Consider the following 16,055-nt stretch of genomic DNA (forward strand, 5'->3'; position numbering starts at 1 on the left):
TTTTCAGGTGAGACAGACGCCAAAAGGTATATATTTTGAAAATAGTCTCGATCTTCAAACATAATGATCAGTTAAAGCTTCAGTGATGTGATGTGATGTGATGTGATGTCAGGCTGTCTTGTACACACCCAACCAAAATATATCCTATAGTGGATTTTATTTACAGGAGATAAAAGTGTCCAAAGTTCTTCCCGGAAACAGTTTCTGCTTTGGCCTTCGCCCATCACATTTGTTTGTCTTTGAAACAATTCTCCTTTTACTCTTTGAAAATGACCCCCAGGTCATTACCCTTGGGTTCACATATTCACACATACACACACACAGAAATAATTAAATACATCCTTTAAAAGAGAAAATTTCATATGCATGCAATTTTAGTTTAAAGCATAATTGTAGCTTTAATAGATTTAGATATAATAAGCCATCCTGTTCTCACTCTCTCCTGCATCTACTCCGCCTCAGTTTAAGCAGTAGAGATTTAGAAGGATGAGCAGGACAGGGCTGTTTTAAGCGTTATGCAACTTACCAGATCAGGAGTGAAGGGCCTGTGTGTCAAACTGATAGCAAAGGTCAAGGTTCAACAAGGTTTGTGATTTAAACGTCTTTTTTTGTTTCAAAACAGTTTGGCAGTTCAATCTTCGAATTCTCACTAATTTAAAAGCTTTTTTCGAAAAAAAGCAACTGTGTTCGGTCCTGGTCCATGAACTGACGCAGATCATGGAAGAAAAATCTGTGGCTACGTCTTTGTAGAACATAATTTAACGGACATTTCACACCAGTAAACTTGAGAAATTCATACAAACCAAATCTTATAAAAGCTGTCATTTTCTTAATCCGGCAGAGGAATAGTTGGTCAGTTTCTGATTTAAAACATTTTGTGTTCATCATAGAACTGTTACAGAGTCCCTTCAACCCCTCGATACATATATAATGTATTGTTTGTTTTTTTTTTTTCATATACAATGTATTGTCGTGAGTCACGAATACTGGGGTATATGTTGAGGTTTGTTTTCTCTGTGATTTGGGGGTTGCTGGGAATTTTGTGGGTGTGGTTTCAGGAGCAAGAAATTCTGTTACTTTTTTTCCCTGGAATTGAGCGGGAACAGTTAGTTGTATTGCAGGCTTGTGTGGCGTGGCTGTGGCCAACACCAGCTATTGCTTATTAAACAGATATTTTACTATCAACCAGGTGATTTTCCTGACTAAAACCTAAAACGCTCCAGTATGTGTGCGTGCGCATGCACACCTACGCACGCACGCATGTTCAGCTGATCTAAAGCCTTATAATACTGGCGATGGGGGATGTATTAACTTCACACTAAAACAATACTAAAAGATGTGATGACCATTTCTTTGCCCCATACCAGGCAAACTGCAAAGATAGATGAGAAATAAGGCCATATTTCCTTGGTTGCAAGTGAACTCTTCTTTCAAGTGTTGAAACAGAGTTAAGACACTGACAGAGTAGGATTAGACCAGAAATTTTTTTAGAACAAATTTTATTTTCACATTAAATGTTTAAGAGTCTGGTACTTCATTCACAACACAGGAACACTGACATCAATCACACAAGGGAAATCATTTCATCTGTGACATAACAGAATGTTGCTGTTGCAAAAAAAATCAACCATGAGTAGTATGTTGAGACAAATATGCGTGAGATGATAAGCCAAAGCTCAATTTTCTTGTGAGATGATTCTGGTCTTTACCGAAGTAAACAGCCTGGGTGTTCAACTAATAGCCACAGCAAGTTTTGATTCAGACTAATTTGCTCTTTACACAATGGAATAAGAGGTCATGCAGATCCTTACCTCCTGCTGACACTCCAGGTGAGACTGTGAGATGAAACTGGGCTCCGTTTAAGGGTGAGATAATGCACCAGAATACCAATGTTTTTTTTTTAAACACTACATTTCCTTTTTCTCATCATGATAAAACACATCTTAATGGTGGTTAGGCCATGCTTTTAGCATTATAACATTTATGTATATACATAGACATGTAAAAACCTGTTGTAGCACAGAAGCATATTTCCCATGACAAGTATTACAAAAACACTCTGCTTTACAAAACACACACACACACATTTTAGTCTCAGGGTCAAACAAACAACCCAGAGATAGGTAAAAAAAAACAAACAAACAAACAAAAAAAAACACAGGTCCAATGTTTGAGAATCAGTGGTCAGAAAATGATGAGTGGATTGAGTTAAGCTCTTTATATCTTTAAGTTACGACAGGACATCCATATTTGTTTTCTTTTGGCAACTCTTCAGGTGTAAAATAAAAAGAAAAAAAGGGAAAAAATTCTCATCGCACAATCAGATGTTTTGATTTGAGATCAAACCAGTGTCACTGAGTCATCACTGGCTTAAATGTATGCTTACAAATTGGAGAGGGCTATTTTTTAAAACACCTAATGGACCTAATCATTGGACCTAATGCCCTCACTGACTCCATTTAGCAAACAATTATTGGCAAATATCACTATTCACTCTGTACAATGGATGCAACTGTAAAGTTGTATTTAACTGTCCGCCTTCTGGGGTCTCATGAGTAAAAGTCTTGCCCAAAATAGTTCCAAAGATGAGATCAGGGGGAAGTTAACAGTGATGTATTAGAACAGGAATACATGGAGGAACTAGGTCCATCATACTCTATTGTGAATGGGAAAGTTGCATATAATCAAGAAAGTTCCTTGAAAGAGGACATAAATCATTCCTGAAAAATACTTTTTGCTGTCCTCACAGAAGCCATTTGACAGGACACACACACACACACACACGCACACGCACACACACACACACACACACACACACACACACACACACACACACACACACACACACACACACACACACACACACACACACACACACACACACACACACACACACACACACACACACACACACACACACACACACGAGATGGAGCCTCAATGCCTTGAGAAGTTATTTTGTCAGAAGCCCCAGTGTTACAACTTAAGATGTTACACACTGACACATGATTGTATGGATTTACACAAGCTAAGGCTCCTACACAACAGTCACAACACTGTGCTGAGTCCAAAGTTTGCACACGTTGAAGAGACAAGGCAAGCAGATGCTGAATTTGACAGTTATTTCATACAGAAAAGATCAGCGGAGTTCAGTTCACTTTCTTTGAAGATTACAAGACATTATGATCCTATTTAAGAGCAGGCTGGATCCTAAAACGAAAGTGAATTGACCCCCTGGCCATGCGGCAAGATCCCTTTATAAAGAAAACTCTCAATTTCAATGATGGCAGATGAGGTGTCCTGTCGCCTCCAGCCTGTCAGCAGTGGTATTGCAAGGACATCATGACCAGACACAGGCGGGAGGGACAGAAATACCTTGGAGAAGATGCGCCTAGACGGTCACATCGAAATTGGTTATTTGCCACTGGGGATAAGATAAAGCTAAGATGTTGTAAACACTTTAGTTTCGGAAGTCAGACCTCCTGACAGAGCAGCCCTTATTTGGCAATGAGCATTAAGTGTCTTAGTAAAGGTTGAAGCACTGAGCCGCAGATGCAGAAGATGAGCAGGAGCATTGAGGAACTAAAAAAAAAAAAAAATCATTTAACAGCAAAACAACATTTTATGACTATGAAAATTAAAAATCAGGTAATGGATACCGCGCATTGTACTGTGTGAAATGAAGCTGCCAGGTCAAATGATCCATATGCAGGTGGTGTTATTACATGTTACCAATTCAACACAAAGCTGATTAATAGTCAACTATTTGCTACTTAACTAAAAAAAAAAAGATTTTGACAGAGACCACCACTTCAGCTGTTACATTACTCTCTCTCATACACACAAACACACACTCATACAGACGTGCATCCAATATCAATTATACCAGGGATGCTTTTTGGACATGATATAAAGCAGCACATTATCTGCTGGACACTGATAATCTCAATAGTGCAAATGCACTATGTTGTGCTCTGACATCCAAAATGCCATTCAAAACCCAGCTATGGTCTTCTCTAGCATTGGTTCAGGCCACCAAACCATGCAGCAGACCTTGGAAATACAGCCTTGGTTTAGGCTCAAAACATCAATCTTTATTTAATTAAAAAAAAACAACATGTAGGCCAAACTTATACTCCATCATCATCAGTTCAAAATGAAAAGTCAGTCACATAGTTTGACTGATCCATCATCATGCCACAAAATGTTTAACACAAGTGTAATATTCCAGCTTGTCTCCTACTTTTCACGGCAGTTTTGTACCTCTCAAGATCCTTCAATGAGCCCTGGGTGGATCCAGGTAGCTATTGGCACAAAAAAGAAATTTGTACTCACTAAAAACACAGGAAACAAGTCCTATTCCCTTCCGCAACTCTCTTGTTCCGACATCCGTATATGTTCCAGTTTGGAGGAAAAGAAAAGAAATACTCCTGTCAGGATGTGAATATGAGAGGGAACAAGCTGGTGTGACAAGTCATGTGGCAGCAGCTGATGATGCTGCATGTAAAGATGCATTACTGTGCAATGATGGGCAAATGCAGTTCCACAGAATGGGGTCCGTGGAAATGAGGTGGCACTGGGACACTGTTTATGTGTTGATGGGCAAAACTGTTGCTGCTTAAGGCATCATATTCGATGACCGAGGAGTTCCCTCCTGTTGCACAGTAGGAGAAAGAAGACAAGATAATTAATTTAATAAATGTGTTGGTAAAAAATACATCAGAGTTGAAATACAGACTACAATACTTAGTTGATGAAAGTGGAACCTCAAGAACGCTGAAGGAGGTCTCAATTGCGAAACTTAAGGCTGAAATGTAAGATGTAATATACTCTTGATTATCTGGGGGGTTAAATGTAATGTAAATAGGAAGAAAATGACATTGATGACCCCAAGGCTCACTAGCCTACATTAAAAGGGTAACTACTGAACACTCCAAATTGTACAGGAACTTAGGTTACAGAATAAGGTAGAAACTGCAAAAACAAAATATCTTTCTCAGCCCTTACATACCTGAAAGGAATACATACAACTAAGAATGGAACTAGTTAAGTAAAACTCAACTTGTTTTTACTAAGTTTTTGTGGTCAATACATTGTAAGCATATTTAATGGCAAACTATTCCTAATCTGTGCAGCCATATCAGAAGTGTGTTGTTACACCCCTTGTGATAACGGTGCTCCAAATTAATACCCAAAATTGAAAAAGTTAAGCAACATTAAGGTTAAGATTCTGACACACAATTTCATTTCAAGCAACAACGGCACTCAAGACCAAGGAAGGGAAAGATTACCTGGTTAGGATTCATTTTCCATTGAAATTGTGATAGTTTCACTTCCGGCTGAAAGGCAAACAAAGATTCAAGTCTGTGAGTTGCAAGTCACATCTCTGTGTGACATGTTATGTTTGGTGGGGCTTACCTGATTTGACTGTGTTTTTAACCAGATGGTCTTCCACACTGTTGGCATGCTGGTCGTTGCTGAGGAGGCGGTTCTGTGAGTCACTGAGGGGGCTCCCGGGAACTTCGGCAGTGCTGGAAATACGGAACAAATACCAACATTAAAAACAAAAGCCAAATGTACTTTTAAAACAACATGGCCCCTTAATGCTGCAGTGACTGATCACCTTTTATTGGGGTCTGAATGCAGGTTCACTGTTGCCTGCTCTACATCAGCATTGACAAGTCTTGTGGGAAATGTAACGCCATCCCCCTGACTGACAAAAGCAGGGAGAAGATAAAAAAATAAAAACAATTTATGGTTAGCTATCATCCACTTGCAAGTCAGTAACTGTTAACAATCTAAAAATGGATAAAGTTAACCTGATGTTTTGTAATTTGAGATCAACTTCAGTTTTTTTTTTCAAACGAAAAAACAGGGTGAATTTTACCATGCCAGTTTGACAGTATTAAAAGCATGCAAATGAGAAAGTCACTGGCAAGCGGGAATCCACTGATCACAACATGTCTGTTCAACTCTGCTATACTTTGTCTCTCTTTACCTGGTAAACACTGGCAGCAGCCAGTACTTCTTCTGGTCTCCAAAGACCTGAGAGATATTTTTTCGGAAACCGAGTGAGAAGCCATTCTTATCGGAGCCTGTCCTAAAGACCGGTGCCCTGAATGCCTCTGACAGAGTGAGCAGAATAGGGAGACAGGACGGGGAGATATCATGAATCACATAAAACAACAGAGAAAAAATTATGCCCTCTTGATGACAAATGAATGGAAATCCAAGGTATATCATTTGTGAACATTGATAAACTAGAGCAAATGCGGTGATAAAACCAAAATCATCTATTCAGGATATTCTCGTACACATTGTTCATTTCAGTGCATTTACTTTCATATATCCCATGACAGAAATTATTCTCGGAAATCTGAGGATTGTTTTTCAGAATTGACACTTAGAATAGAATTTGCGATGTATAATTTTGTTTATTTATTTATTTATTTATTTATGTTAAAACACTCAAATAAGAAAGAAGCCCATTTATTGTGTTTGCATGTGTTACCTATTGTGGACCTGTTCTTCCCGACGAGCCACAGGTGATAGCTGAAGAGTGACAGAATGCTGATGCAGAACATGGCCGCCACAAAAAAGAGAAACAAGACATGGAATTTGGCGTGAGTGTCTGGAAGCTCATTCTGGGGAGGAGACAAGAGAAGGGGAGAACGAAAAAGGCATCAACATCAATTTCAAACTCAAGATATTTATGGGAAGAGAGAAGGTTGCTCAGGACGGGGTGGTAAAAGGCAGAAAGAGAGAGATGAAGAGATGTGAACCAGGTCACAACCACACAGCAATGCATGCAGATTGTGACGGAGACCATGGCCAATGATGATGAGGCACTGCAACACCAAAGGCTTTGGGGGATGGCTGAGTTACCTTTGGGCAGTTCTCTGCCGATTTCCTCCGGCAAAGCTTTAGTACAAACAGAAACAAGACTTGTTAGCAACACCAGGAGAGAACAAGCAGGAGGGGTGGGCGCACCTTGAAATCAAGAGGCAAAAACAAGTCAAGGCCACGTTGGGCGACGGTTGGGATAGCGCGGTCGACGAGAAAGATTGAATACACAAAGTGTGCCCATGAAGGACTGACAGAAGAGGATGAAAGAAAATCCAAGTGGATGAGCGGAGATGCTGTGAGAGAGGTGTCAGCAGCTGCACGAATGGTGTGACTGACAGTTCTGATAGAGGGGAAGGATATCAGAGAACAATGACTCAGTGTGTGAGATCTGGGGATAACAGAAGGGGTCAGATTGTGGAGGGTGAAAGAGGGCAGATAAAACAGAGGGGCAGTATAGCACCAAGCACAGCCAAGTCAGAGCATAGCTGCAGATTGAGGACCTCCATCCTTCCAGGGCTACAGAAGAAAGATAAACCCAGTCGAATTCATATAGAGATGAAAATAATCCCACAGGGGGAGGAAAGGGAACGGACTGGGCAATTTGTGAAGCGCACACAGTTATCTGATTTTGTTGACAGCATTAGATTGTCCTTACAACAGACCCAGTGCCAATAGAGTTATAATTTGTTTTGCAAGATTAATAGCTGAAAATAATCACAATACAGTTTTTTTTTTCTAATTTTTGGATTGTCTTTTTCTAAATTTTAGGTTATTTATTATTAAATATGTAATTTTCTTCTTGTACATTTCTGGAAAATTTCCTGCAAATTTCCAGTTGAACTAATCTTAAAATAACTTGTCTTTTCCTTTCCTAAACAACACTTTATATTTCACCATTTTTGAAGGACTTATTTTCCAGTTAAATTTTATTATTTAGCATAACGTTCACGAATAACTTTAAATGGTATGATATTGATGGAAATTTTCAGCTTTGTGTATTGTAACACAAAAGCTGAAACACTTTGCTACACCGACAGCCAGCACAAAAATTGGTTGTCAAAGAAACAGATGTGGAAAATTGTGGATTATTTGAATTTTCTCTCAGTCCATTTTCTTGGTGTCTACTGATACAATGAGAAAACACTAGTATTTGAATATTTACATTTACATATAAAATAAAATCAGGTAACATATTTGTATACCATCTGATTTATGTCCAACCTCTAATCTGATAGATCAGTCCTGAGGACCAAAAATACATTAGTAGGATGTTTTATGTTAAAATAGTCCATTGGAATCATCTCAAATCATGATTCATTGGAAAAATCACCCATTTCAGATATATGGCAATCTGGAATCACCTGAAATTGCATTTTAGGTCTGTTGTGAAATAAAGGGTTAAATAATAGAAAGCCCTTTTGGGGTGAGGGTACTCATCAATGAAATGAACGTGCACAGAAAACTGTGGGATCAATGAGAGCATGTCAACGTGAGTTCTCACTCATGGCATACTGATTGGAAAACAAATTAAGACTTTTCAAAAAATAGGCAGACATTGTTTGGGCGTCATTACTCACTGTCCAAAACTTTATGAAATACTGCAGCACAGTGGCAGCGATAAACAAACAGTAGACCAGCGAGTAGGCCAGGAAGAGGATGAAATACTTGTAGTTGGAGAATCCTACACAATTGTTCACCCTGGAGACAAAGGATTGAAAGGTCAGATTTGACATCACTACCTTTGAGACAAGGGCTCAACAAAATGAACTTTAAAAAGCTGGAAGCTTCCCAACACATTTAAGTCTACATGTGCCAGGAGTTTGTTTTGTTAAAATCAAATATAACTAATGATGCAATGATGTATTTATTTCTCCAGTACTCCTTTATCATGACATAAAACATTGGGCCTCACCAATTTTCCAATTGAATTTTCAAAAGATATGGCTGATGAGTACTATTTCATAGCAAATCTATTGGGAAAACGCCAAAGCACTAATGTGTTTGAAGATTTTTAAGTGCTTTCCTCCTGAAATATGTAATGTTTTTGAAGAGCGACAAGGTTGAAGACAGACCAACTGTGTATTTGTTGAAGGACAATTTACAGATGTTGACTGAGTGCGCAAAAAAGCCTTCTCATTATTGAGAAACAGAGGAGGAAGTTTACTTGAGGAAAAAAAAAATTCACAAGTCCACTGCAATAATAAGCAACATGACATCTCTGATGAACAGTATCATTAAAGGGCTTCATAAATTGTTTAACATCTTATAGATTAAATTAGACTAAATTAGACTAAATATGCTTTTAAAATCAGATCATGGAACTGTGTGAGCATGAGTTCAAAACGAAGTTAGTACTTTGTTAGTACCATATTTAGCTTTGACACCATTAGGATCTGCTATCTGTCAAGTTTGGTAAAGACATCCGTGTGTGCTGTTGGATTAACATGGTTAAAAAACATTAACATTCAACAGCTTAAAGGACCTGCTGCCATGGCGGGAGAACCATCCTATCTCAGTGGATGAATGCTTAGATCATAGTGCAAGCAGGTCTTACATACCAGGGACAATGGTGGTCCATCTTTAACACACACCTGTTGCAATTAGCAAATGAGAGAGAAATAAATTAAACACAACAGGAAGGAGTGATGTGATTTGAAAAGGCTGATGAACAGGAAGACTGAATATATTGGTGGTGCTGGGTAAAACAGTGTGTGTTCAATGCTTATCTGTCAGAAATTAGAAGACTTGATTACATGTCACATGCAGAGCAGTGGTGGCACCGGTCGGGCTTGATGACTTGACAGCGGTCACAGTAACGAATAGCTGCGAGATTTTCAAGAGGCAGTGTGTCATTACTGGATGCATTACTGATTTGTGAATGACACTTGGTGCATTGACATGTGGGAGCGTAAAGATATACCTCCGGCTCCTGTGCGGGTGTACAGAGGCAGACTGGTGGCAGCTCGCCAGAGTATTTCTTGCTGTGACTCTGGCCTCTCCTCCTTCTCATAGCGTTCCTTCTCATTCTTGGGCAGGCAGAACTGTAGCGAGAGCAGCATATTAAACCATTGTTTTAATGTCCACTAATTCAACCATATCGCAGCAGCAAATGGAAAAACATGTCGACACCGTGGGCTGAATACAGATAATCTGGTACCTCTTTGGAAGGGTTGGCTGGCTTTGTGAAGATGGTCTTCCAATAAGACCATACAAACATGATGAAAAAGAGGTGAAAAAAGATCAGGTAGACAACTGGAGGGACAGAGAAAGAATTAAGACAGACAACACAAATGTGACAAGAGCAATGACATTGAATAGCAAGCAATACTTTAAAAATACCCTAAGTACAATCTGCAAAAGTGATCTATTAAAATTGAATAAAACCCTATCAGTGAAAGCATATTTTGAACTGTAAAATATTTCAATTAAAAAATATTTGACATATCTGTGTGCATGTGTGTGTGTGAGTGGGTGGGTGGTTGGGGGGTGTCGAGTTCATCACATGATGTTGAAGTCCATATCAGAAAGATGCTTCAATTTAGCAGAGAATATAAATCTTTCTTATGTTTAACTTGAGCGCTGTTGCGAAACGAGAAACTCAAAGTGGATAAAGTAATAACATCAAAAGACAATCGAATTTCAGAGTGGACATTGACATTTGGATGTTGACATTGGCTCTGGGTTGGTATGAAATAAGACAGACTTGGAAGCAAAATATAATTTATTTAGTATTTAGAACTGATTGGGGTTCAACATGCCATGTGACGGCTTGACATCTCAATCCACATTTAAATCAAGTGCAAGTGAATATGAATAAATGAAAACATTTGTAAGAGATGGAATAAAGCTAAAAGTAAATAGAAACTACGGGAAATAAATATCTGTAAATGTGGGGCATCTATTCATTGATGTGGCGGTAAAAAGTGTCAAAGCTGACAAGGGAAAAGTCTCTTCTTCGGCTAAATCTAAGATAATACAGATACAGTTCCAGAAACCTTCTTTCACACAACTTCATAGATATTTATGTGAATTCTCACAACACTTACTCTGCTCTCCAATACTGAGGATGGTGACTGTCGGAGAAAAAACAGAGCAGAAGAAGCGACAGTTACAACATCATTTAAAACAATGATAAATGACAGTTGGTAGTTCGTCCCTTGCGCACATGTTGCAGACTATGATTGACAAACTTAATACGATGATCTGTGAGCTGACGGGGACTGCTCCTCAAATCTGAAAACTATTAGGAACTCACATCCATCTTTGAAGCAGGCGACTTTAATAAAGATCAAACGTGAACAAGAAAAAGCACTGAAAGGATCATGTGAACACACAGGCCACACAGCATGTTGGAAAAGGACAACGCGATTAAAAATTAAGGTTTATTACTTCATAGATCCTGTTGTGCCTTTTGAAACTGTCTCTGTGGTCATTCATTTCCTTTGGGCACTGTGCTTGCTGGCTGACCATCCAAAATTCCCCTTTGATAATAATTCCTAAAGGAATACCCGTTTGAACTTCTCATGAACCTATACTCACAAAGAAACATAGCTAGATTTAAGCACATTTTCTGAACGCCCAACCCCTTGTCAGAGGGAACTATTAAGTTGAATCTGGATCCTCTTAAAACCGATGAGTCAAGGAGGTCTGGTTCTGATCATGAGATAATGATCAATGGGGAAACTGACCGTCAGTTTTGATACATTCATGTCAAAGCGGTCGGATTTCATTATGAGCTCGATGAAACAGTGAATGGGACTTAAACCCAGAACCTCTCTGTTCGTTTTTTTTCTTTTTGTACTAATTCGACCTGTGACTTCCGACTGACAAGCTAACGTTGACACAAAACTACGGCATTTTCTTTACGCCACGGAGAAAGTTTTCCCCGAGTCCGGGGAGATGTGGGAGACCACGACGCCGCCCCAAACGGTGGCAGCTGGGCGCCCGATAATTAGCTGGACCTCCATTAGCGCCCGTCTGCCAGCGGGTTCGCCGAGCCGCAGTCGGTCCTCCCCGTACTTCCTGCTGGCCGGCGGCAGCCTTGTGTTTGTGTGGGCAGTAACATGAAAAACATCCGCCGTAAATGAGATTTGAAGGGCCGCCGCGTCGCCAGCTCGTCTACTTACATATACAAAGCTCCACCACGTAGGCGTAGTACGACCAGCTGACGACCAGGGCGATGAAAATCACAGGTATCCATGCTAAGCCCCGTTGACAGCATCTCAGTACGTGTGTGGGCGCCATCTTTCTGCCTCTGCCTGAAAAGGGTGTGTCCACGTGTGACGTCATTTCAGCGAAAGTCGCCCGAGAAGGTCTGATGTTTATTTGAATGGAACAAGATGTGGGAGAACATCCACCATTAATGTATCTATTATTTATTTGCTTTTAAGAAAACAGGGGCACTTTCTGGTATGAACCTTCTAAATCCCGTACGGATTTATGTTTTCTCCTCTTAAATCAGTGTGAGAGCTGATTATTTTATGAATAAGAATATCAGCAGTTATTTCTCCATGTGCTGATCCTATCATTCAGGTAACAATCCACAATTAGACAATGTGTTTTTAGAAAAACATGGGTGAAATTGAGAGGAAACTTTTCTTTTCCTTTTCAACTACTTTCTTCGGGGCTTGCCACAGCGGATCAACCTCCCCTATCCAAACATATTCTCTGTATCTTCTTCTTTCACACCAACTAACTGCTTGTTCTCTTTTCTTTCAGTAATATATTTACTATCCCTCCTCATGCTTCCCTCTGACACAAAACAATAGAAATTAAGAAATATCACCTGAGATCATCTGAGTTGGTTGATCTGGGTGACAGATTTATGGATTGCACCTTATTGATGATGACAGGGAGTTATGGGCGAACCTTGTGTGATATAAATGTTATGTGCCTTTCAGTAGTTGATGGTTAAGATGCTCCTGTCATTTGGAGTGACACAGAATAAATTTGTGTCTATTTTTAGATAAATTAATTGAATTGATGAAGCAAAATGACTGATCCCTGTGTGCATAGAGGGCGGGGGAGGGGAGGGCTGTTACCTCAGCTGTCACATAATTTGGCACTGCAGATCTTGTTTGTTTTGTGATTCTTATTTTGTCAATGGCATTCACTTCTGCATTATTGGGCCTATACGTGTCTTTTTTTTCACTGTATATTTTCAACTGAATTTAATGCATGTTGAAATTAACATTACCTACATTTGCTTTCTCTATTACCTCTTTTGGGTAATATTGATACCGTGGTGATCATAGTCTCATCCTTGCATGTGAGTGACGATGCATCCTTTCTTTTGTTGAATGTTAGTCTGAGGAGTGGAAAACAGTTCTTTGACTGGTATGGCTACATGTCTCCTGTAAGGTCATGCAACAGCCCATTTGGTTTGTCCCTTGTATGATCTCTCCACCCATCACATTTGGGTCTGAGGAGAAATGCATCCAAATAGATTGGCATATATGTTCTTTTCCTATGAGACCATCTAACTTCAGGTTGTTTGCCAGTCCATGGGAGACAGAATAATAATTCTGCAAGAATTTGCAACAAAAAACCTTAGGGTTCACCCTGTGGCACAGCTCCCTTGTGTTTGCAACAGATGAATATTTTTACATCACATCACTTTGTAAACTTGAAGTCCAGTAACCCTCGACCGCAGTGAAGGCAGCAAAGATGGTAGCAATTAACCTGATTATGTTTTCTCAGCACAACCTGACAGTAATTGGATAAAACCCCGCAGAGCATCTGTCCTGCATCTGACTTTGCAAAAGAGCATCTGACTTTGCAAAAGAAGGCCAATCGAAATGCAGAGCAACATCTCAGAATAAAGAGATGTGGAGCAATGGATAAAGATGCTGTTCAGTCCATGAGGCAGGACAGCCGGTTGCCCTGCAGACATCAAGAGGAAAATGAATGCTCCAGTTCTACCTAACATCTCATTCCAGGAACTCGAAGGGAATAGCTTATTTTTCATATTCATCCTCCAGGGTATGTCATTTTCTGCCCCCCATTCCCCTCACTTTAAGATTGGGGATGAAGCAACCCTTTGTAACATTTTTTTTGCCATTTCATGCCACATGCGTTCTATTTTTTGTTTATTTACTTTAACTTTTCCCTGTTACTGTACTCCTTGAAGTTCCTGGCAAGCTCTCCTCCGACTGGTGTAGCTTCAGATGAATTAAGAGAAACGTTTTGTTTTCATGACACACTGGGGACTGGCACAAGATATACATCAATCAGCACAAAAATACCATTGCACTTTTAAAAAAAAATACTGTCATAAGACTGTACAAAAACCCAATGACGTTCAACTTACTGCCAGAATACACTGCTGTTTAATGCCAAATAAAATATCACAACTGGATGAGAAGGAACCTGAGCCTTTTAATTCTCTCATCTCGACACCTACTTGAAATGATCACCTAACTATCTATCAATATGATATTGAATTATTATTTTGTTAAAAAAAAACAACAACATATACTTGAAAATAATTGATATACGTGTTTTGATGGCTTGAATTGGCTATCGGGGTTCAAAGTAAAGTGCCTGATGTTTTTACCTCAATGTGATAACAATGGGACTAATGTATTTCAGCCTCTGATAAATCATGGTAAATTCAACATATACACATCTTAATTGTCTGATAAGCCTTGTCTACTTCCCTTATTAAACTCGAGCAATGTGATTGTAACTGCACATAAAAGACAACAAACACTGTCGATATTTCTAAGAATGGTATATTTTGTTTCAACTTTGAATTAATTGAAGTCCTCGGACTTTGGGCTCATTCTCTCGATTCATGCCGCGTTCGAGTGCTGCTCGGGCATTTGAAGTTTACGAATAGAATGGAATAAAATATCGAGTCAAATGGGACATTTATAATCAAAAATTTGGGAGCGGTTCTCACTCTTAGACGTTGATGCAAAGCGGCTGCTAGTATCGCATTCGGTAAAAACGAATAACGTGTTTTTTCTGACGGATTGAAATGTTTCCCACCCCTTCGACATACCCTGAATGTGCTTTTTATCAATGGTTAATTTTTTGGGTCGTACTTGACACTTCCGTGATTCCTCCTAAGAGACCCGCACGTTTGGTTTCACTTTCTTCTTCTTCTTCGGTCTGGAAGTTGCATCTTCTGTCCTCCAAAACAAAACAGGACACCGCTTTGCTTTGAAAGTTACCGTGAAAACACGGGGGGGACCGAACGGTTTCGGGGGCGATGGACGTGGGGGAATATTTGTCTCGCATCGGGTACGCGGGCCCTGGGTTACCCAACCTGGAGGTGCTGCGTTCGGTGCACACCTGTCACCTGCTGTCGGTACCGTTCGAGAACCTGACGGTGCACAGCGGCGGGCGGGTCTGCCTCGATCTCCCGCTTCTATTCCGCAAGATCGTAACAAAGCGTCGCGGCGGCTTCTGCTTTGAGAACAACGGCCTTTTCTCCTGGCTGCTCCTCAAGATGGGCTTCCAGGTGACCTTGCTCTCTGGTCAGGTGAAGAACTCCGTCACCGGCCACAACGGTCCCCCCTTCGACCACCTCACACTCCTGGTGAATCTGGAGGGGCGGCGTTGGCTCTGCGATGTTGGGTTCGGTGTTCCAGCCTTCACTGTCCCTCTGTCACTGGACACCATTGGCCCCCAGGAGCAGGGTCACAGAGTGTACCGGATCGTAAATGCCAAGGCTATGTACTACTTGGAGTGGCAACAAGAGGAGAATAGAGGGGTGAAGGGGGACTGGACTGAGCTCTACAAGTTTACCCTAGACCCTCAGCGCCTGGAGGATTTCTCTGAGATGTGCCAGTACCACCAATGTTCTCCTTCTTCCATCTTCTTCTGCAAGTCTCTCTGCACAGTTTTGAGACCAGGTGGGAGGCTCACTTACATTGGTCACAGGATCATCACAACCTCGTTCCCCGATCAGGAAGCAGGGAAAGCGTTGGAAACCACAAGCCAGGAACTCAAAGATGATGAAATTCCTGGTGCTCTTGCAGATAAATTTGGAATTGTACTTGATTCTCAGCTCATACCGAAAGATGAGGCAATCACACCACCTCCAGTCATGTACTGATTGAAAACAAGCGAAACCGATGAAAAATGCATCAGTCTCCAGGGTTGTTTGTCTGTGCCAGTGTTGAGCACAAAGCTTGCTGTTCTAGTAGGTTACATCACTTTTTTCTTTTTTTTAGAAAAGCTGATGTTTAAGCAAGATTTTG

The 16,055-nt window shown here is 40.3% G+C and overlaps 2 protein-coding genes across 3 annotated transcripts; one reads left to right on the plus strand and one right to left on the minus strand.

Annotated features, from left to right (window-relative positions):
• Positions 1-1,480: 1,480 nt before the first annotated feature.
• LOC147231972 (palmitoyltransferase ZDHHC20-B-like) lies at positions 1,481-12,099 on the minus strand. Of its 2 annotated transcripts, XM_086151206.1 has the most exons (14): positions 11,973-12,099; positions 10,893-10,919; positions 10,004-10,098; positions 9,767-9,887; positions 9,600-9,669; positions 9,405-9,437; positions 8,424-8,544; positions 6,886-6,921; positions 6,512-6,644; positions 5,999-6,125; positions 5,624-5,713; positions 5,419-5,531; positions 5,292-5,339; positions 1,481-4,654 (listed from the first exon to the last, which is right to left on the minus strand). In XM_086151206.1, the coding sequence occupies exons 1-13, from the start codon at positions 12,088-12,090 to the stop codon at positions 5,296-5,298; spliced, it is 1,128 nt and encodes a 375-aa protein (XP_086007332.1). In that variant the 5' UTR covers positions 12,091-12,099; the 3' UTR covers positions 1,481-4,654; positions 5,292-5,295. The 2 variants fall into 2 exon arrangements, with proteins under 2 accessions (XP_086007332.1, XP_086007334.1); XM_086151208.1 differs by lacking the exon at positions 6,886-6,921.
• Positions 12,100-15,061: 2,962 nt separating this feature from the next.
• On the plus strand, positions 15,062-16,031 carry LOC147231973 (arylamine N-acetyltransferase, pineal gland isozyme NAT-10-like). The gene has a single exon (XM_086151211.1). It carries the CDS (start codon positions 15,062-15,064, stop codon positions 15,908-15,910), a length of 849 nt encoding a protein of 282 aa, XP_086007337.1. The 3' UTR covers positions 15,911-16,031.
• The last annotated feature ends 24 nt before the right edge of the window (positions 16,032-16,055 follow it).

The sequence above is a fragment of the Fistularia commersonii genome, chromosome 8 (genome assembly GCF_037954325.1).
Source record: "Fistularia commersonii isolate RoL2024-O1a breed Wild chromosome 8, RoL_Fcom_v1.0, whole genome shotgun sequence".
NCBI lineage: Eukaryota > Metazoa > Chordata > Actinopteri > Syngnathiformes > Fistulariidae > Fistularia > Fistularia commersonii.

What these genes read in the sequence shown, in the direction of transcription:
- LOC147231972 (XM_086151206.1), bottom strand. Translation starts at nt 12,090, where the DNA reads ATGGCGCCCACACACGTACTGAGATGCTGTCAACGGGGCTTAGCATGG. An exon ending in CACTGCTCTGCATGTGACAT is followed by an intron (nt 9,438 to 9,599) that starts GTAATCAAGTCT and finishes TAATTGCAACAG; the next exon opens with GTGTGTGTTAAAGATGGACC. An exon ending in CTGCTGCCAGTGTTTACCAG is followed by an intron (nt 5,714 to 5,998) that starts GTAAAGAGAGAC and finishes TGCTTTTGTCAG; the next exon opens with TCAGGGGGATGGCGTTACAT.
- LOC147231973 (XM_086151211.1), top strand. Translation starts at nt 15,062, where the DNA reads ATGGACGTGGGGGAATATTTGTCTCGCATCGGGTACGCGGGCCCTGGG.